We start from the raw sequence: 26470 nt of genomic DNA, 5'->3' as shown, positions 1-26470 counted from the left end.
TTGTAAATAACTTTGATCGCTCCTTCTTTTTGCTTGTGTGTATAATAAATCCTGTTATTCCTCCGTACTCTGTCTTCTTCTCTCTTCCTTCTCTTTCGGTCGCTTTAGAGGTTTCCCAAATTGAATATCTGTGGCGCGACCTGGTCAACGTTGGGGGAGTCGGGCCAATCGGGGATCCTGTAACGGTCGCGGTTGACCATCCGCTCGGCCCAAAGTAACATCTTGTCCGCGACCCGTAACATGGCTCAATGGCCATTTCTATGCCAAATATCAAGCACGTGAGCCTCTCCGTTTCGGAGTCTATCGGTAACATTACACAAACACACACACACACACACACACACACACACACACACACACACACACACACGCACACAAACTGTGTTTTATATATATATATAATTATATATATATATATATAATTATATATATATATATATATATATATATATATATATATATATATATATATATATATATATATATATATATATATATATATATATATGCAAAGATTTGCGGTTGGGAGTAAATCCAAATGACTCCATGGTAAGATCTCCAACCTTTAATTGAACAATGACTCAACGTTTCGATTAACAACATGTGAAGCCACAAGCCTCCGTTAATCTTCCTCAAGAGTGATAAAATCATCACAACATCCCCTTATATGCAAAGTGGGTGGGGTATATGCAAAGTGGGGTGGGCAAAGCTGGACAGACAATGAAACCGTATCACACCGGTCTCGTGAACGGAGACGTTATTGACCAAATTCAAAAATCAACTGCATATTAACGGCTTAAAATAATCCTGTATTATAAGCAATGCTGGATTATAACTCAAGTGTTTAGAAAATCAGGAACAATCATTACATTTAATTAAAAGTTAAACTTGTAAACAATTAAATTGTAAATTAAATGAAAACTGTAAATATATTAAAGCAAAAAAAATTTTTTTTTTAAAGATAAAATAAAATTGCCAGAATATCACGATCATCACATGTGGCCCTATGCGGTGAAGGGGAATGTGGGATGGAGGGGAGTTATAGGGGGGGATAGAATGGGGGGGGGGAACCAGAGGGGCGGAGGTGGAAAGGGAGGGGGGGGGGTTTGGGAGAGGGGTGGTTTGGAGGGAGGGGGGGAGGGGGGGAGGGGGCAAATTGTCCGAATAAAAACGTTGTGTGACATATTATGTGGACTCATTGTTCAAAGTACAGAATGCCTGCTTCGTTTACACAAGAGTGGGTCAAACGCTACGGTAAGTCAACTACCTCTTGTGTGATCGAGGTAACAGTTTCTTCTATGTGCCAAGCCTCCAAAACTCGTCTTCTGTTTCTGTTGGGTGTGGAACCCAAAATATTAACCCTATCCCATAAAGGTGTGTGGCCTTCCTTAAGGCCGTGTTTGGCAATAGCAGATCTGCTGGGATAATTACATTCAAATGCTTTTTGGTGTTCAGCAATACGTTGACCTAAGGTCCTCCCGGTTTCACCCACATACTCAGCTCCACAACCACAGGGCACTACGTATACCACCCCTGACCTATCCTTCCTCGGAAGCTTGTCCTTGACCCTCATAAGGGCTTGGCGGAGGGTGAAAACCGGTGTGAAACTAACCCTCACTCCTGCCGATTTCAAAATTCTGCCGACCCTTTGTTAGGTAGGGTGCAACGTAGCAGGCGGGACATATTTAACTCTTTTAAAAATGTCGCACTCAGGGGAGAAGTTAATAGTAGAGGGTTACCACACCTGAGTGTCACATTAAATTAAAGTTTTGTCGGCCCGAGACGTGCCGTGAGGAATGAGGGTGCTGTGTTGCGGTTTTTAGAACCTTCACATGTAAATTTAGTAGTAAATTCCCTTATAAATAACCCGTGTACATTTCCCCTTAATTGGCTGTTAATTGAAGATTGCACCTTAGTTAGTCCACGAACAACACGTAGGCCACCAGAGGACCTTCTCTATAGTTATGTCATTATTATGTGTTTCAGGTAAGGCTGTGTTTCCAATAGCGTGACCCTATGTTGCATCAATCAAATAAGATAGGCCCCCTTCAATTTTCCCCAAATCGTCTCCCGCTCTCCTCAAAGTGCAAATGCCAGTGACAGTTGGGCTGTTTTCATGGGCATCACACTGCCTCTGCTAAGCCCAGCAGTGTCCGCTGCCTGGCGCCAAACTCCATTACGCACGAGGCCAAGGAGGGGGAAGGAGCCGCCAGAGCCTGGGCGTGGCACCACCTCGTCATCAAAAGGTGGAGTCAGAGAGCCCTTAACAACCAACCAGGGCTCGGTGGGCATGGCTTGATAGGGCGTGGCAAAGAAACGTCTGGTGGGTTCGAGAGGGTTCCAAGGGCGTGGCAAAGAAACGTCTGGAGAGTTCGAGAAGGTTCCAAGGGCGTGGTAATGGTAATAAAAACCCTTGGCGTGAGGCCCCCAGGGAGAGGGAGAGAGAGAGACGCATGAGCAAGGAGCACTGGGAGAGAGACGCATGAGCAACCAACGAGCAGATGAGCTTCAGAGGCACATGAGAAAGGAGCACTGGAGAGACGCATAAGGAGGCTGACGACCGGGTTTTTCATGGCTGAACAAAGAACAAGTGCGTGCCCGCGGGACACCAATGGCGTGCCGCGATTCCCGAACCTCCCTGCCCACCAGCTCTGTGGACCGACTGCTCTTCTCATCCTTCCCGCCATTCCTGCCTGAGAACCCCCATTAGTGTACGTTAGTTTGTGCTGTTTGTATTGTCCTGTGGGTATAAGTAAGAGTGTTTAAGGATTTGCGCTGTGTCTTCTTCTCCTGTATATTACTTTTATTCATCCTCTTCCTTTGGTTTGTGTAAATAGTTAATAAAAACCGTCCTGTTCCTCCTTATTCTTTGGTTTTCATTCTAGTCCAATCGTCTTCGTGTTTTCCCTATTGAATATCTGTGGCACGATTTTGGCAGAACCGCTTACAATCAGGTTTAGTCAATTGCTAACGGCTCGGATTCCGGATTGCTAAACCGCTCGGCAAACTCCATCTTGTTTGGGATTTGAGCGGGGCCATCCACCTGCTTTGTGGAGGGATTGGCGGAGGTGTCCGGGAATCCCTTGACCAATCACCTCGGCCAATCCCATCCCACAAGGGAGTGGGGTGGGTCCAGGGATGGAGACGGCCAGCTTAACAAGACAAGGGGATTAACCCCCCCTTGCTAACGGGAGTGTCGTACTCCAGATCCGCAACAATATATACAAAACAAAATCTCTCATATGAGCAATTGTGAGTGGACCATTGCGACTGAGGCACCGCAAAAGGTTTATCTTGAAACAGGCCTTTGTTTGTCAATCAGTGTACTTTCTACTTTTTAAAGGAAGCAAATCAATTAAATAGAATGTAGCAAGAGGAAGGCCACATTCTTTTAATTTGATCTTCAATTTGATTTATTTTGCCTTCCTAACACCGGAGATTCTCCCCACCAAGTACACTGGCATAACCGTGGAAGCCAAGACGTCGATCCTGCTGGTTAATTATTTTTGTTCCACTCAATAAAGTTAGACTTTGGGCCACATTCCTTAATCTTTTCTTCACTCAATATAATTGTTGGAACAGTAGAAAAAGTTAAGTTTAATGCTTTGGCAATATGGAGAAGGAGGTAGAACAGCCCTGCTCAAAGCTTAGTAAAAAAAATACACTTAGTCACAGGAATCACAAATGCCTTTAAATTTTTAGATTTCACTCCAGATTTCCATACTTATTTAATTTAATGTATGGGATCCAATCCTCAAATCTGAATCCAGATTTTGATTACTATGCTTTTATTAGTCTGTGAGAGCAGATCGTGTTTCCAAGCCAAGGTATGTTTGATTAGGCCAAAACAAAATAGTGGCATAAGAATGCAGCGATGTGACAGAGGGCTGACCAAGATGGCGCACCACTATTTTGGTAAGGCTTTTTTTTCTTTGAGATGAGCACCCCCTAAATTGTCTTTAAAAGGGTGTTTAAATACACCCAAACACTTAGTTTTCATTCATGCACTTCCTTGGAGTTCGAAAGTATGCATGCAAATTTGCGGCTTTTTTTTTTAACTCTAGGTTTCATAGTTTTGGAGTTATGGAGGAGACACACACACACACACACACACACACACACACACACACACACACACACACACACACACAAACACATTGCCGTTTCTTATTATCGGTTCCATATATCCCCAAGATCCAACAAGATGTATCAGCGATTGAAAGTAAAGCAATGTTCAACATCATCGGGGAACTAATTGTATGGTAGAAACAAACTGTCATGACCCTGAAGATGAAGAATATAAAAATGAACAAAATGTCTAAATGAACAAAAAATCAACACAAATCTTCTTCATTTGTCCAGATTAACATGTTGAGATGTCCATCTTGAGAATGAGAGGTAAGCAGTGAACACTCGTTCAATCACGGTTTCTGTAAAAAGAAAACTTTTTTTACACTTTAAACAATATTATTTATAACCTGCAAATACAAGGATGTTTCATTTATTTATTATGTTTTAAAAGTCGCATAAAAAATATTACTATCACACTTTCACCCCCTCCCCCCCCCCCCCTCTCACAACAGACACACACACACACTCACACACACACACACACACACACACACGTCACACACACACACACACACACACACACACACACACACACACACACAAACACATACACAGAGTTGATAATTTTTTTCCACTGTGGCTAAATGGTTTTCCCATGATGGTAAATTGCTTTAGTATGGTGGTTAGATTGTTTTCTCCCAGTGCACGGTGGTTAAATTGTTTGTTCACAGTGCACGATTGTTATATTGTTGTCTCCATGGTGGTTAAAATGTTTTTCCCATGGTGGTTAAATTGTTTGTTCACAGTGCACGATTGTTATATTGTTTTCTCCATGGTGGTTAAAATGTTTTTTTCCATGGTGGTTAAATTGTTTTTTTCTCAATGGTGATTAAATTGTTTTTTTCACGGTGGTTAGAATGTTTTTCCCGTGGTGGTTCAATTTTTTCCACGGTGGTTAAAATGTTTTTCCCATGGTGGTTAAATTATTTTTTCCAATGGTGGTTAAATTGCTTTTACACGGTAGTCAAATATTTTTCCCGTGGTGGTCATATTGTTTTTCCCATGGTGTTTAAATTGTTTTCTCCCCGGTGGATAATTGTTTTCTCCCACAGTGGTCAAATTGTTTTATCCCACGGTGGTTAAATTGTCTTCTCCCATGGTGGTTAAATTGTTTTCTTCCACGGTGGTTGAATTGTTTTTTCCACCTGGTTAAATTATTTTTCCCATGGTGGTTAAATCAACCTGGGTACAGAGCCTGGTGTAGGGTTAGCGGTTAGGGTGCCGGCTTGGGATCCTAGGATCCTGGGTTCGAATCCCGGTCGATCGCTGAATTAACGCCAGGGGGGTTGACTCAGCCTGTCATCCTTCCGAGGTCGGCAAATTGAGTACCAGCTTGCTGGGATGAATGATCACGGTGTGTACCCCGGCTTAGAATAGGTACACCGTATCCCCGCGCATCGGAAGAGCGTGACCAAGGGCTGGCGCCAGGAAGGGCATCCGGCCACAAAAACATTGCCTCAAACAGGGAACCATGATGGTCATGGGGCCCGCAAGCCTAACCCCCGCTCTAGCGGGGAAAATGGCCTTAAAACGATCATTCTTTCATATTCATTCATTCATGGTGGTTAAATTGTTTTTCCACAGTGATTAAATTTTTTCCCACTGTGGTAAAATTGTTTTTTCCCACGGTGGTTCAATTGTTTTTCCAATGGTGGTTAAATTGCTTTTACACGATAGTCAAATATTTTTTCTACGGTGGTCATATTGTTTTTCCCACGGTGTTTAAATGTTTTTCTCCCAAGGTGGTGAAATTGTTTTCTCCTACGGTGGTTAAATTGTTTTTTCCACGTGGTTAAATTATTTTTCCCATGGTGGTTAAATTGTTTTCCCACAGTGATTAAATAGTTTTTTCCCACTGTGGTAAAATTGTTTTTCCCACGGTGGTTAATTGTTTTTCTCCATGGTGGTTAAATTGTTTTCCCACAGTGATTAAATTTTTTTCCCACTGTGGTAAAATTGTTTTTTCCCACGGTGGTTCAATTGTTTTTCCAATGGTGGTTAAATTGCTTTTACACGGCAGTCAAATATTTTTTCTACGGTGGTCATATTGTTTTTCCCATGGTGTTTAAATGGTTTTCTCCCAAGGTGGTGAAATTGTTTTCTCCTACGGTGGTTAAATTGTTTTTTCCACGTGGTTAAATTATTTTTCCCATGGTGGTTAAATTGTTTTCCCACAGTGATTAAATAGTTTTTCTCCACGGTGGCTAAATTGTTTTTCTCCATGGTGGTTAAATTGTTTTCTCCATTGTGGTTAAACAGTTTTTCCCATGGTGGTTAAATTGCTTTCCCACAGCGCTGACATACCTCGATGTACCAACATCAGCCTTACTGGGTACCTCGACAAAAACAATTATATTATTATATGAACATAGGAAGTGTTGGATTTATTTCCATGAAGTCTCCAATTAATTGCATGAAAAATGGAGTTTATTTATATACCCTGTGATGGAAAATATAAACCCGTGTTCAGTGTAAGAGAAGAAGAAGAACAAAAACCTCAATAACAGTTCAGGATTCACTCAAAAACTTTCAAGTTGTTGATGTTTTTCAGGTCCCTGATGATAGGCCCAGACTTGATGCTCAGGTTGCATCCATTTAACCTGTGAAGAGAAAAACCCGAAGTAAAAAAAGGAAAAGAAAGAAAACTCCAAAAAGAACAAAATGATTTGGATTCACCCTGAAAACAACAGTAAGGGCACATCCGTGTCGATATTTATTTTCTGCAGTGACACCCTCCGGGTTACCGGTGCACTCACTGTGGTCGGTGCCCTGAAGTCGACCCATCACAATGGTACTCGCTGCTAACTACAATTTACATCGTAAGAGCCAGGCTAGCTACAATTTACATGGTAATAGCCAGGCTAGCTACAATTTACGTGGTATAATCCGGGCTAGCTACAATTTACATGGTATAATCCGGGCTAGCTACAATTTACATGGTAATAGCCAGGCTAGCTACAATTTACGTGGTATAATCCAGGCTCGCTACAATTTACATGGTAATAGCCAGGCTAGCTACAATTTACGTGGTATAATCCGGGCTAGCTACAATTTACATGGTACAAGCCAGGCTAGCTACAATTTACGTGGTACAATCCAGGCTCGCTACAATTTACATGGTAATAGCCAGGCTAGCTACAATTTACGTGGTATAATCCGGGCTAGCTACAATTTACATGGTACAAGCCAGGCTAGCTACAATTTACGTGGTACAATCCGGGCGAGCTACAATTTACATGGTAATAGCCAGGCTAGCTACAATTTACGTGGTACAATCCAGGCTCGCTACAATTTACATGGTAATAGCCAGGCTAGCTACAATTTACGTGGTATAATCCGGGCTAGCTACAATTTACATGGTACAAGCCAGGCTAGCTACAATTTACGTGGTACAATCCAGGCTCGATACAATTTACATGGTAATAGCCAGGCTAGCTACAATTTACGTGGTACAATCCGGGCGAGCAACAATTTACATGGTAATAGCCAGGCTAGCTACAATTTAAGTGGTACAATCCGGGCTAGCTACAATTTACATGGTAATAGCCAGGCTAGCTACAATTTACGTGGTACAATCCAGGCTCGCTACAATTTACATGATAAAAGCCAGGCTAGCTACAATTTACGTGGTACAATCCGGGCGAGCTACAATTTACATGGTAATAGCCAGGCTAGCTACAATTTATGTGGTACAATCCGGGCTAGCTACAATTTACATGGTAATAGCCAGGCTAGCTACAATTTACGTGGTATAATCCGGGCTAGCTACAATTTACATGGTACAAGCCAGGCTAGCTACAATTTACGTGGTACAATCCAGGCTCGCTACAATTTACATGGTAATAGCCAGGCTAGCTACAATTTACGTGGTACAATCCGGGCTAGCTACAATTTACATGGTAATAGCCAGGCTAGCTACAATTTACGTGGTACAATCCAGGCTCGCTACAATTTACATGGTAATAGCCAGGATAGCTACAATTTACGTGGTACAATCCGGGCGAGCTACAATTTACATGGTACAAGCCAGGCTAGCTACAATTTACGTGGTACAATCTGGGCTAGCTACAATTTACGTGGTACAATCCGGGCTAGCTACAATTTACATGGTAATAGCCAGGCTAGCTACAATTTACGTGGTACAATCTGGGCTAGCTACAATTTACATGGTAATAGCCAGGCTAGCTACAATTTACGTGGTACAATCCGGGCTAGCTACAATTTACATGGTAATAGCCAGGCTAGCTACAATTTACGTGGTACAATCCAGGCTCGCTACAATTTACATGGTAATAGCCAGGCTAGCTACAATTTACGTGGTACAATCTGGGCTAGCTACAATTTACGTGGTACAATCCAGGCTATCTACAATTTACATGGTAATAGCCAGGCTAGCTAGAATTTACGTGGTACAATCTGGGCTAGCTACAATTTACATGGTAATAGCCAGGCTAGCTACAATTTACGTGGTACAATCCAGGCTCGCTACAATTTACATGGTAATAGCCAGGCTAGCTACAATTTACGTGGTACAATCCGGGCTAGCTACAATTTACATGGTAATAGCCAGGCTAGCTACAATTTACGTGGTACAATCTGGGCTAGCTACAATTTACGTGGTACAATCCGGGCGAGCTACAATTTACATGGTAATAGCCAGGCTAGCTACAATTTACGTGGTACAATCCAGGCTCGCTACAATTTACATGGTAATAGCCAGGCTAGCTACAATTTACGTGGTACAATCCGGGCTAGCTACAATTTACATGGTAATAGCCAGGCTAGCTACAATTTACGTGGTACAATCCGGGCGAGCTACAATTTACATGGTAATAGCCAGGCTAGCTACAATTTACGTGGTACAATCCGGGCGAGCTACAATTTACATGGTAATAGCCAGGCTAGCTACAATTTACGTGGTACAATCCGGGCTAGCTACAATTTACATGGTAATAGCCAGGCTAGCTACAATTTACGTGGTACAATCCGGGCTAGCTACAATTTACATGGTAATAGCCAGGCTAGCTACAATTTAAGTGGTACTAGGGCATGCCCGTACGTGGGTGCCCGTTCCTTGCCAAAAAAAAAAAAAAACGCTACCCGTACGCTCTACCCCGCCCGTACGCCCGTAAACAAAAAAAACAACGCTCTTCACTTCCGCCCTTCGCTCTGACTGAATTGGGAGAAATAATGCGCATAAGAAATCGAGAAATTATTATTTTCTCCGGAAGAAATCGAATTACGAACCGTAATGGCGCACGCGCTCGGCTCGGCTCGCTCTCACATCGGCCACGCCTACGCAACAACGCGTTCTGTGATTGGCTGCCGGAAGTGCAGTCTTCACTGTCCGGAAGGTCGCATATCGCAGTTACGATGAATCGCAAATTAGTTTTAATTAGTTTTAAAACATAGTTGAACGCCAACATAGTTTGCCAACGTGAAATAAATGAATACGCTCTCAAATGTGCCGTCCGAGGCAGAGTCTGTTCGCCACGTTCGGCACACGTGATAGCTCGCTGCTCTCTGATTGGTTGAATAGTTTTTTGGACATAGCTCGGTAACTACTTCTCCGATTAATATGAAACCTTGAAAAGGCACATCCTCGGGTCCCCAGCAATATACCTGGCAAGTTTCAAGTATATCGGACCGGTAGTTGTCGAGAAACAGCGGTCACAGACAAACAGACATACATACATACATACATACATACATACATACATACATACATACATACACACAGAGATTACTGGAATTATAGATAGATAATGCGGGCTAGCTACAATTTACATGGTACAAGCCAGGCTAGCTACAATTTACGTGGTACAATCCAGGCTCACTACAATTTACATGGTAATAGCCAGGCGAGCTACAATTTACGTGGTACAATCCGGGCGAGCTACAATTTACATGGTAATAGCCAGGCTAGCTACAATTTACGTGGTACATTCCGGGCTAGCTACAATTTACATGGTAATAGCCAGTCTAGCTACAATTTACGTGGTACAATCCAGGCTCGCTACAATTTACATGGTAATAGCCAGGCTAGCTACAATTTACGTGTTACAATCCGGGCTAGCTACAATTTACATGGTAATAGCCAGGCTAGCTACAATTTACGTGGTACAATCCGGGCTAGCTACAATTTACGTGGTACAATCCAGGCGAGCTACAATTTACATGGTAATAGCCAGGCTAGCTACAACTTACGTGGTACAATCCAGGCTCGCTACAATTTACATGGTAATAGCCAGGCTACCTACAATTTACGTGGCACAATCCAGGCTAGCTACAATTTACATGGTAATAGCCAGGCTAGCTACAATTTACGTGGTACAATCCGGGCTAGCTACAATTTACATGGTAATAGCCAGGCTAGCTACAATTTACGTGGTATAATCCGGGCTAGCTACAATTTACATGGTAATAGCCAGGCTAGCTACAATTTACGTGGTATAATGCGGGCTAGCTACAATTTACGTGGTATAATCCGGGCTAGCTACAATTTACATGGTATAATCCGGGCTAGCTACACTTTACGTGGTATAATCCGGGCTAGCTACAATTTACATGGTATAATCCGGGCTAGCTACAATTTACATGGTAATAGCCAGGCTAGCTACAATTTACGTGGTACAATCCAGGCTCGCTACAATTTACATGGTAATAGTCAGAATAGCTACAATTTACGTGGTATAATCCGGGCTAGCTACAATTTACATGGTAATAGCCAGGCTAGCTACAATTTACGTGGTACAATCCGGGCTAGCTACAATTTACATGGTAATAGCCAGGCTAGCTACAATTTACATGGTATAATCCGGGCTAGCTACAATTTACATGGTAATAGCCAGGCGATCTACAATTTACATGGTATAATCCGGGCTAGCTACAATTTACGTGGTACAATCCGGGCTAGCTACAATTTACATGGTATAATCCGGGCTAGCTACAATTTACATGGTAATAGCCAGGCTAGCTACAATTTACGTGGTATAATCCGGGCTAGCTACAATTTACGTGGTATAATGCGGGCTAGCTACAATTTACATGGTAATAGCCATGCTAGCTACAATTTACGTGGTACAAGCCGGGCTAGCTACAATTTACATGGTAATAGCCAGGCTAGCTACAGTTTACGTGGTATAATCCAGGCTAGCTACAATTTACATGGTATAATCCGGGCTAGCTACAATTTACATGGTAATAGCCAGGCGATCTACAATTTACATGGTATAATCCGGGCTAGCTACAATTTACGTGGTACAATCCGGGCTAGCTACAATTTACATGGTATAATCCGGGCTAGCTACAATTTACATGGTAATAGCCAGGCTAGCTACAATTTACGTGGTATAATCCGGGCTAGCTACAATTTACGTGGTATAATGCGGGCTAGCTACAATTTACATGGTAATAGCCATGCTAGCTACAATTTACGTGGTACAAGCCGGGCTAGCTACAATTTACATGGTAATAGCCAGGCTAGCTACAATTTACGTGGTATAATCCAGGCTAGCTACAATTTACGTGGTACAATCCCGGCTAGCTACAATTTACATGGTAATAGCCAGGCTAGCTACAATTTACATGGTAATAGCCAGGCTAGCTACAATTTACGTGGTATAATCCGGGCTCGCTACAATTTACGTGGTATAATCTGGGCTAGCTACAATTTACATGGTATAATCCGGGCTAGCTACAATTTACGTGGTATAATCCGGGCTAGCTACAATTTACATGGTAATAGCCAGGCTAGCTACAATTTACGTGGTATAATCCGGGCTAGCTACAATTTACGTGGTATAATCCGGGCTAGCTACAATTTACATGGTAATAGCCAGGCTAGCGACAATTTATGTGGTATAATCCGGGCTAGCTACAATTTACGTGGTATAATCTGGGCTAGCTACAATTTACATGGTAATAGCCAGGCTAGCTACAATTTACGTGGTACAATCCGGGCTAGCTACAATTTACATGGTAATAGCCAGGCTAGCTACAATTTACGTGGTATAATCCGGTCTAGCAACAATTTACGTGGTATAATCCGGGCTAGCTACAATTTACATGGTAATAGCCAGGCTAGCTACAATTTACGTGGTACAATCCGGGCTAGCTACAATTTACATGGTAATAGCCAGGCTAGCTACAATTTACATGGTAATAGCCAGGCTAGCTACAATTTACGTGGTACAATCCGGGCTAGCTACAATTTACATGGTAATAGCCAGGCTAGCTACAATTTACGTGGTACAATCCGGGCTAGCAACAATTTACATGGTAATAGGCAGGCTATCTACAATTTACATGGTATAATCCGGGCTAGCTACAATTTACATGGTAATAGCCAGGCTAGCTACAATTTACATGGTATAATCCGGGCTAGCAACAATTTACGTGGTACAATCCGGGCTAGCTACAATTTACGTGGTATAATCCGGGCTAGCTACAATTTACATGGTATAATCCGGGCTAGCTACAATTTACATGGTAATAGCCAGGCTAGCTACAATTTACGTGGTACAATCCGGGCTAGCTCCAATTTACATGGTAATAGCCAGGCTAGCTACAATTTACGTGGTATAATCCGGGCTAGCTACAATTTACATGGTCATAGCCAGGCTAGCTACAATTTAGGTGGTATAATCCGGGCGAGCTACAATTTACGTGGTATAATCCGGGCTAGCTACAATTTATATGGTAATAGCCAGGCTAGCTACAATTTACGTGGTACAATCCGGGCTAGCTACAATTTACCTGGTAATAGCCAGGCTAGCTACAATTTACGTGGTACAATCCGGGCTAGCTACAATTTACATGGTAATAGCCAGGCTAGCTACAATTTACATGGTAATAGCCAGGCTAGCTACAATTTACGTGGTATAATCTGGGCTAGCTACAATTTACGTGGTATAATCCGGGCTAGCTACAATTTACATGGTATAATCCGGGCTAGCTACAATTTACATGGTAATAGCCAGGCTAGCTACAATTTAAGTGGTATAATCCAGGCTAGCTACAATTTACATGGTAATAGCCAGGATAGGTACAATTTACGTGGTATAATCCGGGCTAGCTACAATTTACCTGGTAATAGCCAGGCTAGCTACAATTTACGTGGTACAATCCGGGCTAGCTACAATTTACATGGTAATAGCCAGGCTAGCTACAATTTACCTGGTAATAGCCAGGCTAGCTACAATTTACGTGGTACAATCCGGGCTAGCTACAATTTACATGGTAATAGCCAGGCTAGCTACAATTTACATGGTAATAGCCAGGCTAGCTACAATTTACGTGGTATAATCTGGGCTAGCTACAATTTACGTGGTATAATCCGGGCTAGCTACAATTTACATGGTATAATCCGGGCTAGCTACAATTTACATGGTAATAGCCAGGCTAGCTACAATTTAAGTGGTATAATCCAGGCTAGCTACAATTTACATGGTAATAGCCAGGCTAGCTACAATTTACGTGGTATAATCCGGGCTAGCTACAATTTACGTGGTATAATCCGGGCCAGCTACAATTTACGTGGTATAATCCGGGCTAGCTACAATTTACGTGGTATAATCCGGGCTAGCTACAATTTACATGGTAATAGCCAGGATAGGTACAATTTACGTGGTATAATCCGGGCTAGCTACAATTTACATGGTAATAATAATAATAATAATTCATTTATTTTGTATAGCGCTTTTCCAGAAGCCCAAAGGCGCTTTGACAGAGTGGAAAACATAATGCATAACAATACATGAAAACAACAATTGCAAAAAGACAAGAATCAAGAAAACAAACAGCAGCGATATACGGCATATATATAAGACAAGAATCAAAAAGACAAGACAAGAATCAATAGGGAAATATTTAAAGCAAAAGGAGGGAGAAGGAGAAGAGATAGTCAGGGGTTAAATGCTGTGGGTTGAATGTTGAATGCAGCGTTGAACAGGTGGGTCTTTAGTGATGTTTTGAATGTGGTGAGTGAGGAGGAGTCTCTGATGGTGTGAGGTAGTGAGTTCCAGAGGGTGGGAGCAGCGATGGAGAAGGCCCTGTCCCCCCAGGATCTGAATTTGGTCCGGATGGAGGGGGTCAGGAGGTTGGTACCAGCAGAGCGGAGGTTGCGGGTGGGAGTGTGTCTGGAGAGGAGGTCAGCCAGGTAGGATGGGGCCAGGTTATGGAGGGCTTTGTATGTCAAGAGGAGGATTTTGTACTGGATTCTCTGGGGGATGGGGAGCCAGTGAAGCTTGTAAAGGACGGGGGTGATGTGGTCACGGGTCCGGGAATGAGTGAGTAGACGGGCAGCGGAGTTCTGAATGTATTGGAGTTTATTGGTGATTTTTGAGGGTGAACCATAGAGGAGGCTATTGCAGTAGTCCAGACGGGAGGTGATGAAGGCGTGGATGAGGGTTTCTGCAGCCGTGGAGGAGAGGGATGAGCGGAGCCGGGCAATGTTTTTCAGGTGAAAGAAGGCTGACTTTGTGATCTGTTTAGTGTATTTGTCGAAGGAAAGGGTTTGGTCAAAGATGACGCCAAGATTCCGGATGTGAGGGGAGGTGGATACTGGGATACCGTCGATGTTGAGGGCAAAGTTATGGGTGGATTTTGTGAGCGTTTTTGGGCCAATGATGATTATTTCAGATTTATCACAGTTAAGCTTGAGGAAGTTGATTTGAAGCCAGGATTTTATTTCAGTGATGCAGTTTGTCAGGATAGAGTGGGTGTCGGTGGAGACGGACTTGGTGGAGATGAAAAGCTGGATGTCATCAGCGAAGCAGTGGAATTGGAGACCATGACGGCGGATTAAGTGACCGAGCGGGGACAGGTAAAGGATGAAGAGGAGGGGGCCAAGAACTGAACCTTGGGGGACACCTTGGGGGAGGGGAGCAGTGGGGGATTTGCAGTTATTGATGGAGATGAACTGGCATCTGTCAGAGAGGTATGATTTAATCCAAGAGAGGGCAGTGCCGGTGACGTTAAAGGTGGATTCAAGTCGGGTGAGGAGGATAGTGTGATCGATGGTGTCAAAGGCAGCGCTGAGGTCGAGGAGGACGAGAATGTTGAGGTTGCCAGCGTCAGAGGAGAGGAGAAGGTCGTTGGTGATTTTGAGGAGAGCAGTTTCAGTACTGTGGTTGGAGCGGAATCCGGATTGGAATGTTTCATACAAGTTATTGGCAGAGAGATGATGTTTGAGTTGAGTGGCTACAGCGCGTTCCAAAACTTTTGACAGAAAGGGTAGGTTGGAGATGGGTCTGAAGTTGTTTAGGGTGTCAGGGTTTAGACCAGGTTTTTTTAGAATGGGGGTAACAGCAGCAATTTTGAGGGAAGGTGGGACGATGCCTGTAGACAGGGAGGAGTTTATTGTTGCAATGATAAGTGGAGAGAGAGCAGGGAGGGAGGCTTTGACAAAGCTGGAGGGGATGGGGTCAAGAGTGCAGGTGGCAGTTTTCATTCCTATGAGGAGTTCAGAGAGGTCAGTAGGAGAGATTGGGGAGAACCGAGACAGGGGATGGCAGGACAAGGGGGGGCAGGTGGTTGGAGGGGGAGCGGGTGCGGCGGTGGTCAAGCTGTTGTAGATGTTGTCAATTTTGCGTTGGAAGAAAGAGAGGAAGGAGATGCAGTTGTCTACTGTGAATGACTGGGTGGTGGTGTTCAGGGGGCGGAGGTGGTAATAGCCAGGCTAGCTACAATTTACGTGGTCCAATCCGGGCGAGCTACAATTTACGTGGTACAATCCGGGCTAGCTACAATTTACATGGTAATAGCCAGGCTAGCTACAATTTACGTGGTATAATCCGGGCTAGCTACAATTTACATGGTAATAGCCAGGCTAGCTACAATTTACGTGGTATAATCCGGGCTAGCTACAATTTACATGGTAATAGCCAGGATAGGTACAATTTACGTGGTATAACCCGGGCTAGCTACAATTTACATGGTAATAGCCAGGCTAGCTACAATTTACGTGGTACAATCCGGGCAAGCTACAATTTACATGGTAATAGCCAGGCTACCTACAATTTACGTGGCACAATCCGGGCTAGCTACACTTTACGTGGTAATAGCCAGGCTAGCTACAATTTACGTGGTACAATCCGGGCTAGCTACAATTTACATGGTAATAGCCAGGCTAGCTACAATTTACGTGGTATAATCCGGGCTAGCTACAATTTACATGGTAATAGCCAGGCTAGCTACAATTTACGTGGTATAATGCGGGCTAGCTACAATTTACGTGGTATAATCCGGGCTAGCTACAATTTACATGGTATAATCCGGGCTAGCTACACTTTACGTGGTATAATCCGGGCTAGCTACAATTTACATGGTATAATCCGGGCTAGCTACAATTTACATGGTAATAGCCAGGCTAGCTACAATTTACGTGGTACAATCCAGGCTCGCTACAATTTACATGGTAATAGCCAGAATAGCTACAATTTACGTGGTATAATCCGGGCTAGCTACAATTTACATGGTAATAGCCAGGCTAGCTACAATTTACGTGGTACAATCCGGGCTAGCTACAATTTACATGGTAATAGCTAGGCTAGCTACAATTTACATGGTATAATCCGGGCTAGCTACAATTTACATGGTAATAGCCAGGCGAGCTACAATTTACATGGTATAATCCGGGCTAGCTACAATTTACGTGGTACAATCCGGGCTAGCTACAATTTACGTGGTATAATGCGGGCTAGCTACAATTTACATGGTAATAGCCATGCTAGCTACAATTTACGTGGTACAAGCCGGGCTAGCTACAATTTACATGGTAATAGCCAGGCTAGCTACAATTTACGTGGTATAATCCGGGCTAGCTACAATTTACGTGGTATAATCCGGGCTAGCTACAATTTATATGGTAATAGCCAGGCTAGCTACAATTTACGTGGTATAATCCGGGCTAGCTACAATTTACGTGGCATAATCCGGGCTAGCTACAATTTACATGGTAATAGCCAGGCTAGCTACAATTTACATTGTACAATCCGGGCTAGCTACAATTTACATGGTAATAGCCAGGCTAGCTACAATTTACGTGGTACAATCCCGGCTAGCTACAATTTACATGGTAATAGCCAGGCTAGCTACAATTTACATGGTAATAGCCAGGCTAGCTACAATTTACGTGGTATAATCCGGGCTAGCTACAATTTACGTGGTATAATCTGGGCTAGCTACAATTTACATGGTATAATCCGGGCTAGCTACAATTTACGTGGTATAATCCGGGCTAGCTACAATTTACATGGTAATAGCCAGGCTAGCTACAATTTACGTGGTATAATCCGGGCTAGCTACAATTTACGTGGTATAATCCGGGCTAGCTACAATTTACATGGTAATAGCCAGGCTAGCGACAATTTATGTGGTATAATCCGGGCTAGCTACAATTTACGTGGTATAATCTGGGCTAGCTACAATTTACATGGTAATAGCCAGGCTAGCTACAATTTACGTGATACAATCCGGGCTAGCTACAATTTACATGGTAATAGCCAGGCTAGCTACAATTTACGTGGTATAATCCGGGCTAGCAACAATTTACGTGGTATAATCCGGGCTAGCTACAATTTACATGGTAATAGCCAGGCTAGCTACAATTTACGTGGTACAATCCGGGCTAGCTACAATTTACATGGTAATAGCCAGGCTAGCTACAATTTACGTGGTACAATCCGGGCTAGCAACAATTTACATGGTAATAGGCAGGCTATCTACAATTTACATGGTATAATCCGGGCTAGCTACAATTTACATGGTAATAGCCAGGCTAGCTACAATTTACATGGTATAATCCGGGCTAGCTACAATTTACGTGGTACAATCCGGGCTAGCTACAATTTACGTGGTATAATCCGGGCTAGCTACAATTTACGTGGTATAATCCGGGCTAGCTACAATTTACATGGTAATAGCCAGGCTAGCTACAATTTACGTGGTACAATCCGGGCTAGCTCCAATTTACATGGTAATAGCCAGGCTAGCTACAATTTACGTGGTATAATCCGGGCTAGCTACAATTTACATGGTAATAGCCAGGCTAACTACAATTTAGGTGGTATAATCCGGGCTAGCTACAATTTACGTGGTATAATCCGGGCTAGCTACAATTTATATGGTAATAGATCTCGCGAGATCTTGGAGACGGCGGCAGGGATTTTCGAAGCTCCACACGGTCTCCACGTTTTTCGAAGTTAAGTCGGTTCACAATTGTATTTTGTCGAAACTGTATTTATCTTTCGGTGTGTGAAGTTATTGTGTGCAACTTTGGTTGTTTCTCGGTGTTTATCTTTCATAAATTGATCGTCTGTTTGCCGTGTCGTGTCTTGAGGCCTTGTACAGTGTGCACTGTACAACCTTGAGGCTTTGTTTTTCTCTCAGCGGTCCGTCTTTTGTGATCCAATAACTTTCGTTCTCTGTATTCCCAGTCTTTTCACCCATAGCCTACTTCCTTGTGTAAATCTCAACTCAAAAAAAAAAAAAAAAAAAAAAAAAAAATTCCCTTCTCTGTTCTCATTCGTTTATTCATTCTTATTCGTTCGTTCGTTCTTCGACCACGTGTTTCTCCCCCATTTCCCCAGATAGTTTTCACTCATTAACCTTCAATGTTTACACTTTCCCCTCAAGTTATGTATTCCGTCATATTTTATAACACCTTTTTCTTCTTCTTCTTTAAAAGGCTGCTTTCGACTTGCTCACCAAATCAATTCATCCCAAAAAAAATATCCATCTCCTATAGTGCCTTTTTTCTACATTCCCTAAACTCTCCTGCACTCCATCCTCCATCCAGCGTCCTTAAACGTATTTTTAACTCGAAGGTCACAAGAAACTCATTTTGCAATAAATGTTCGTTTCCCATAAATCGTACACTTTCAAAAATCCAATCTCACCCCTCCCCTCCAAATCTTCCCCATAACCCCTCCCCTCCAAATCTTCCCCATCACCCCTCCCCTCCAAATCTTCCCCATCACCCATCCCTTTCAAATCTCCCCCCTTGCCCCCTCCCTCCTAAACTACCCCCTCACCCCTCCCCGCCAAGACGCCGCCTCGCCCCTCCCCTCCTAGACTCCTGCCTCACCCCTCCCCTCCAAATCTCCCCCATATCCCATCCCTTTCAAATCCCTCCCCTTGCCCCTTCCCTCCCAAACTCCCCCCTCACCCCTCCCCTTCAAATCTCCCCACCCTCATTGCTTCTCAATTTCCCCCCTCTCACTCCCCCTCCTCAAAGCGTCCTCCCCGCTTCTTCCCCCTTCAAACTCTCACCTCCATCTCCCCCAACCTTCTGCCTCGCTCTTCCCCCTCCTCAAATAACACCTCATTGTGGCTCACCCAATCACCATCAAACCTTTTGTCCGCCCCATCCTTCCCTTTCTCCGAGCTATTCTGAAATCTCTGACACACCTTCAACAGCTCTCCCTACCTCTTCCACCTCCTCCACATCTTACCCTACCCCTCCTCCCCCCTGTTCTGTATCTGATGCTCCCCCTTCCTCTTCATTAACGGTATGGACCTCAAACATCCGGGGCCTTCGTTCAAACTTAACTGATCTCTCCATACAGGTTGCTTCTGTCAAACCAGACGTGATCTGCTTAACAGAAACTTTCCTCCTTTATGATGTCTCTGATTCCATAGTATCTCTCCCGGGCTACTCCCTCCTCCGGTATGATAGACCTGAGCCTCGTCCTGGAGGCGGGGTTGCTATCTTTATCAAAAACTCTCTTCCTCACTCGCCCTGCACTGCACTCTCTCCACCTCACCCCCAGGAATACCTCTGGCTACGGCTTCCCCTTCGCTCCCACCTCTTGTTCATATGTGTGTTGTACCGTCCACCAAACAGTGATGACTCCATCTACATCTCGCTGTCTGATGATATGGACCAACTTCTATCTACTCATCCCAACTCTCTCTTCCTCATATGTGGTGATTTCAACTGTCATCATGCCAGTTGGCTGGGTGTGGGTACCTCTCTCACCAGCCATGGCTCCTCAGCAAAGGACTTCTGCGACTCACTGGGACTGACACAATCTGTCAATTTCCCGACCCGGATCTCAGTCAACGGAACATCTTCTCTTCTGGACTTGGTTATGACTAACTTCCCTGAAAATGTCTGCTGCTCTTCTTCTGCTCCGATCGGATCATCTGATCATGTCCTTGTTAAAGTGGACATCTCTCTGACCATCCTCAGGGAGCCTGCTCAGCGTCGACGAGTCTGGCATTTCACTCAGGCCAACTGGCACGGTCTTCAAGCAGCCATCAATCATCTGGACTGGTCTCCCATCTCTACCACCTCTGACATCAACTCATCCTGGGAATTCTTCCAAAGTAAATTGCTCTCTCTCATGCACAGATTTATCCCATCTCGTCTTCAGTTGTCATACCCTTCCTCCCGTCCATGGTACACGGAATCTTGTGGTGAGGCTGTTGCCCAGAAACAACTTGCCTTCGTCTCCTGGAAAGCAAATCCAACGGAAGGAAATCTCATTTCCTTTCACAAAGCCCGAAACAAGTGTGTGTCCACCCTCAGGAGAGCCAGGAAACAATATCTCTCCGTTCTCAAGACCGAACTCTCTTATCTGTCTCCCTCTTCCAAATCCTGGTGGCGTCTGGTCAAATCCGTTTCTGGTGTTTGTTCCCCCTCCATCCCCTCCCTTACCTCAAACGGCTACACAGCTGACTCCGCACGTGAAAAAGCTGAATGCCTCAACTCTGTGTTTGCCTCTAAATCTTGTGTCCCAAACCCATCCCTCTCTGTACCCACCATACCCAGTCGTACCCTGCTGCTCCTGGACTCCGTGTCCTTTCCTCCTGACAAGGTGGAAAAGCTTCTGTCAACCCTCGACTCTGATTCTGCAACTGGACCCGACGGCATCAGCCCACGGGTCCTAAAATCCTGCTCTGCTGCTCTATCTCACCCTCTCTCTGTTCTCTTCACCCTCTCTTTTGCTCAAGGTCAACTGCCATCTGCTTGGAAATCAGCCAACATCACCGCTTTGCACAAAAAAGGTGCAAAAACAGATCCTAGCAACTACAGACCAATCAGCCTTCTCCCAATTATCAGCAAAGTCATGGAATCCATCATTGCTTCGGATATGAAATCTTTCCTCTTCTCCAATGGCTTGATCTCTGATCATCAATTTGGTTTCAGACCAGGTCACTCTACTCTGGACATGCTGCTTCTGCTGTCTCAACAATGGATGGAGGTCCTCAATGCCAAACAGGAAATTAGAGCTGTCTCCCTCGACATATCACGTGCCTTCGACACGGTCTGGCACCCCGCTCTGCTCACCAAACTCTCCTCCTTTGGTATCCATGGAAATCTCCACGCATGGCTGGCGGACTTCCTCTCTAGTCGTCGTCAACGTGTGGCCCTGAATGGGTTTCTCTCATCTCCTCTTCCTGTTCAGGCTGGAGTTCCCCAAGGCAGTGTTCTGGGCCCCGTGCTTTTTCTGGTCTTCATCAATGATCTCTCTGACTCTCTCGAAAATCCTCTCTATCTCTTTGCTGATGACTCCACTCTCTGCCGCTCCATTCCTCTTCCCTCAGATCGGCAGTCTGCTGCCTCCTCACTCTCTGAAGACCTGGACAAAATCACAGACTGGTCAAACAAGTGGAACATGTCTTTCAATCCTGACAAATCTCACACTCTTACTATGTCTCTCCGAAAAGATCGACTGGACAACCCTCCCATCTACTTTCTCAACAATCCTCTCCAAGAAGTTCTGTCGCTCAAGATTTTGGGTCTCACTATCTGCCATGATCTTTCTTGGGAAAACCACATTTCCAAGCTGGCCTCCAAAGCCAGTCGCCGACTGGGCATCCTCCGTCGTGCGAAGTCCTTCCTCGGCACACCTGAGCTCCTCACCACATACAAGGCTTTCATCCGCAGCTCAATGGAATACTGTTCTCCCCTATGGGCCGGTGCTCCTGCCTCACACCTAGCTCGGCTTCACGCTGTTGAAACCAAAGCTTTCAGAATTATTGGAATCTCCCGCGATGAAGCTATCTCTGAGGGCCTTTCACTCACTCACCGCAGGCAGGTAGGTGGTCTTTCTGTCTTCTACCGACTCCTCTCCGGCCTTGCACCCCCAGCTCTCTCTGTGCTCTGTCCCCCAAATATTCCTACAGGTCGCACAAGATCTGCCAGCAACCCTCTGATGGTTAAACTGCCGAAATCTCGGCTCTCTGCTCACCTTCACTCTTTCATTCCTCTTTTCTCCCGCCTCTGGAACAAACTCCCTCACTCCCTTCAATCCCACTCCTCCCTCCAGGTCTTTAAAACAGCTGTTCACCACCATCTCTTATCTTCCCCCATCCAAAACCTTGATCTTTTCTACCCCCGCTAATTCACCCCAGATCCACCTTGTTTGGAATTCCAACTTCTTTCCTGGAAGTCCTGGCAGTGTCCATATGTTTTATACCTCTCCCACCGCCCCCTTCCCACGCCCCCCCCCCCCCAAAGCCCTCGCCCTCTCTCAGATCTCTCGATGTCTCCATGTCTCTCGGTCCCTGCTCTCAAATGTTGTGTTTGTGTCCTTCCCCCTCTCTCCCCATCTTGTCTACCGCTCCCTATGTTATATGTTTTATGTGTCGGTTTGTCTTTCTGTGTGATTAATGTTCGCTCTTTCACGAGCCTCGACCTTGTATACAAAAAAAAAAAAAAAAAAAAAAAAAAAAAAAAGTCTGTTTGCCGTGTCGTGTCTTGAGGCCTTGTACAGTGTGCACTGTACAACCTTGAGGCTTTGTTTTTCTCTCAGCGGTCCGTCTTTTGTGATCCAATAACTTTCGTTCTCTGTATTCCATAGCCATAGCCACTTGTTTCTCGGTGTTTATCTTTCATAAATTGATCGTCTGTTTGCCGTGTCGTGTCTTGAGGCCTTGTACAGTGTGCACTGTACAACCTTGAGGCTTTGTTTTTCTCTCAGCGGTCCGTCTTTTGTGATCCAATAACTTTCGTTCTCTGTATTCCCAGGCTTTTCACCCATAGCCTACTTCCTTGTGTAAATCTCAACTCAAAAAAAAAAAAAAAAAAAAAAAAAAAAAAACATTTTCCTTCTCTGTTATCATTCGTTTATTCATTCTTATTCGTTCGTTCGTTCTTCGACCACGTGTTTCTCCCCCATTTCCCCAGATAGTTTTCACTCATTAACCTTCAATGTTTACACTTTCCCCTCAAGTTATGTATTCCGTCATATTTTATAACACCTTTTTCTTCTTCTTCTTTAAAAGGCTGCTTTCGACTTGCTCACCAAATCAATTCATCCCAAAAAAAATATCCATCTCCTATAGTGCCTTTTTTCTACATTCCCTAAACTCTCCTGCACTCCATCCTCCATCCAGCGTCCTTAAACGTATTTTTAACTCGAAGGTCACAAGCAACTCATTTTGCAATAAATGTTCGTTTCCCATAAATCGTACACTTTCAAAAATCCAATCTCACCCCTCCCCTCCAAATCTTCCCCATCACCCATCCCTTTCAAATCTTCCCCCTTGCCCCCTCCCTCCTAAACGACCCCCTCACCCCTCCCCGCCAAGACGCCCCCTCGCCCCTCCCCTCCTAGACTCCTGCCTCACCCCTCCCCTCCCCTCCAAATCTCCCCCATATCCCATCCCTTTCAAATCCCTCCCCTTGCCCCTTCCCTCCCAAACTTCCCTCTCACCCCTCCCCTTCAAATCTCCCCACCCTCATTGCTTCTCAATTTCCCCCCTCTCACTCCCCCTCCTCAAAGCGTCCTCCCCGCTTCTTCCCCCTTCAAACTCTCACCTCCATCTCCCCCAACCTTCTGCCTCGCTCTTCCCCCTCCTCAAATAACACCTCATTGTGGCTCACCCAATCACCATCAAACCTTTTGTCCGCCCCATCCTTCCCTTTCTCCGAGCTATTCTGAAATCTCTGACACACCTTCAACAGCTCTCCCTACCTCTTCCACCTCTTCCACATCTTACCCTACCCCTCCTCCCCCCTGTTCTGTATCTGATGCTCCCCCTTCCTCTTCATTAACGGTATGGACCTCAAACATCCGGGGCCTTCGTTCAAACTTAACTGATCTCTCCATACAGGTTGCTTCTGTCAAACCAGACGTGATCTGCTTAACAGAAACTTTCCTCCTTTATGATGTCTCTGATTCCATAGTATCTCTCCCGGGCTACTCCCTCCTCCGGTATGATAGACCTGAGCCTCGTCCTGGAGGCGGGGTTGCTATCTTTATCAAAAACTCTCTTCCTCACTCGCCCTGCACTGCACTCTCTCCACCTCACCCCCAGGAATACCTCTGGCTACGGCTTCCCCTTCGCTCCCACCTCTTGTTCATATGTGTGTTGTACCGTCCACCAAACAGTGATGACTCCATCTACATCTCGCTGTCTGATGATATGGACCAACTTCTATCTACTCATCCCAACTCTCTCTTCCTCATATGTGGTGATTTCAACTGTCATCATGCCAGTTGGCTGGGTGTGGGTACCTCTCTCACCAGCCATGGCTCCTCAGCAAAGGACTTCTGCGACTCACTGGGACTGACACAATCTGTCAATTTCCCGACCCGGATCTCAGTCAACGGAACATCTTCTCTTCTGGACTTGGTTATGACTAACTTCCCTGAAAATGTCTGCTGCTCTTCTTCTGCTCCGATCGGATCATCTGATCATGTCCTTGTTAAAGTGGACATCTCTCTGACCATCCTCAGGGAGCCTGCTCAGCGTCGACGAGTCTGGCATTTTACTCAGGCCAACTGGCACGGTCTTCAAGCAGCCATCAATCATCTGGACTGGTCTCCCATTTCTACCACCTCTGACATCAACTCATCCTGGGAATTCTTCCAAAGTAAATTGCTCTCTCTCATGCACAGATTTATCCCATCTTGTCTTCAGTTGTCTTACCCTTCCTCCCGTCCATGGTACACGGAATCTTGTGGTGAGGCTGTTGCCCAGAAACAACTTGCCTTCGTCTCCTGGAAAGCAAATCCAACGGAAGGAAATCTCATTTCCTTTCACAAAGCCCGAAACAAGTGTGTGTCCACCCTCAGGAGAGCCAGGAAACAATATCTCTCCGTTCTCAAGACCGAACTCTCTTATCTGTCTCCCTCTTCCAAATCCTGGTGGCGTCTGGTCAAATCCGTTTCTGGTGTTTGTTCCCCCTCCATCCCCTCCCTTACCTCAAACGGCTACACAGCTGACTCCGCACGTGAAAAAGCTGAATGCCTCAACTCTGTGTTTGCCTCTAAATCTTGTGTCCCAAACCCATCCCTCTCTGTACCCACCATACCCAGTCGTACCCTGCTGCTCCTGGACTCCGTGTCCTTTCCTCCTGACAAGGTGGAAAAGTTTCTGTCAACCCTCGACTCTGATTCTGCAACTGGACCCGACGGCATCAGCCCACGGGTCCTAAAATCCTGCTCTGCTGCTCTATCTCACCCTCTCTCTGTTCTCTTCACCCTCTCTTTTGCTCAAGGTCAACTGCCATCTGCTTGGAAATCAGCCAACATCACCGCTTTGCACAAAAAAGGTGCAAAAACAGATCCTAGCAACTACAGACCAATCAGCCTTCTCCCAATTATCAGCAAAGTCATGGAATCCATCATTGCTTCGGATATGAAATCTTTCCTCTTCTCCAATGGCTTGATCTCTGATCATCAATTTGGTTTCAGACCAGGTCACTCTACTCTGGACATGCTGCTTCTGCTGTCTCAACAATGGATGGAGGTCCTCAATGCCAAACAGGAAATTAGAGCTGTCTCCCTCGACATATCACGTGCCTTCGACACGGTCTGGCACCCCGCTCTGCTCACCAAACTCTCCTCCTTTGGTATCCATGGAAATCTCCACGCATGGCTGGCGGACTTCCTCTCTAGTCGTCGTCAACGTGTGGCCCTGAATGGGTTTCTCTCATCTCCTCTTCCTGTTCAGGCTGGAGTTCCCCAAGGCAGTGTTCTGGGCCCCGTGCTTTTTCTGGTCTTCATCAATGATCTCTCTGACTCTCTCGAAAATCCTCTCTATCTCTTTGCTGATGACTCCACTCTCTGCCGCTCCATTCCTCTTCCCTCAGATCGGCAGTCTGCTGCCTCCTCACTCTCTGAAGACCTGGACAAAATCACAGACTGGTCAAACAAGTGGAACATGTCTTTCAATCCTGACAAATCTCACACTCTTACTATGTCTCTCCGAAAAGATCGACTGGACAACCCTCCCATCTACTTTCTCAACAATCCTCTCCAAGAAGTTCTGTCGCTCAAGATTTTGGGTCTCACTATCTGCCATGATCTTTCTTGGGAAAACCACATTTCCAAGCTGGCCTCCAAAGCCAGTCGCCGACTGGGCATCCTCCGTCGTGCGA

At 44.9% G+C, this 26470-nt stretch overlaps 1 protein-coding gene across 1 annotated transcript in view; it reads right to left on the bottom strand.

The window, feature by feature from the left end:
- Positions 1-550: 550 nt before the first annotated feature.
- The window catches only part of LOC137419780 (NACHT, LRR and PYD domains-containing protein 12-like), a 294580-nt gene continuing 268660 nt past the window's right edge, over positions 551-26470 (bottom strand). Inside the window, exons 19-20 of the mRNA XM_078770462.1 lie at positions 6628-6731; positions 551-4430 (exon numbers count right to left, since the gene is read on the bottom strand). Of these exons, the coding sequence (XP_078626588.1) occupies positions 6647-6731 (85 nt within the window). The 3' untranslated portion in view covers positions 551-4430; positions 6628-6646. The remainder of the gene's footprint in view (positions 4431-6627; positions 6732-26470) is intronic.

This window comes from Myxine glutinosa, chromosome 1 (assembly GCF_964187855.1).
Source record: "Myxine glutinosa chromosome 1, kmMyxGlut1.1, whole genome shotgun sequence".
Taxonomy (NCBI): domain Eukaryota; kingdom Metazoa; phylum Chordata; class Myxini; order Myxiniformes; family Myxinidae; genus Myxine; species Myxine glutinosa.
This window is presented reverse-complemented; position numbering and strand designations above follow the sequence as displayed.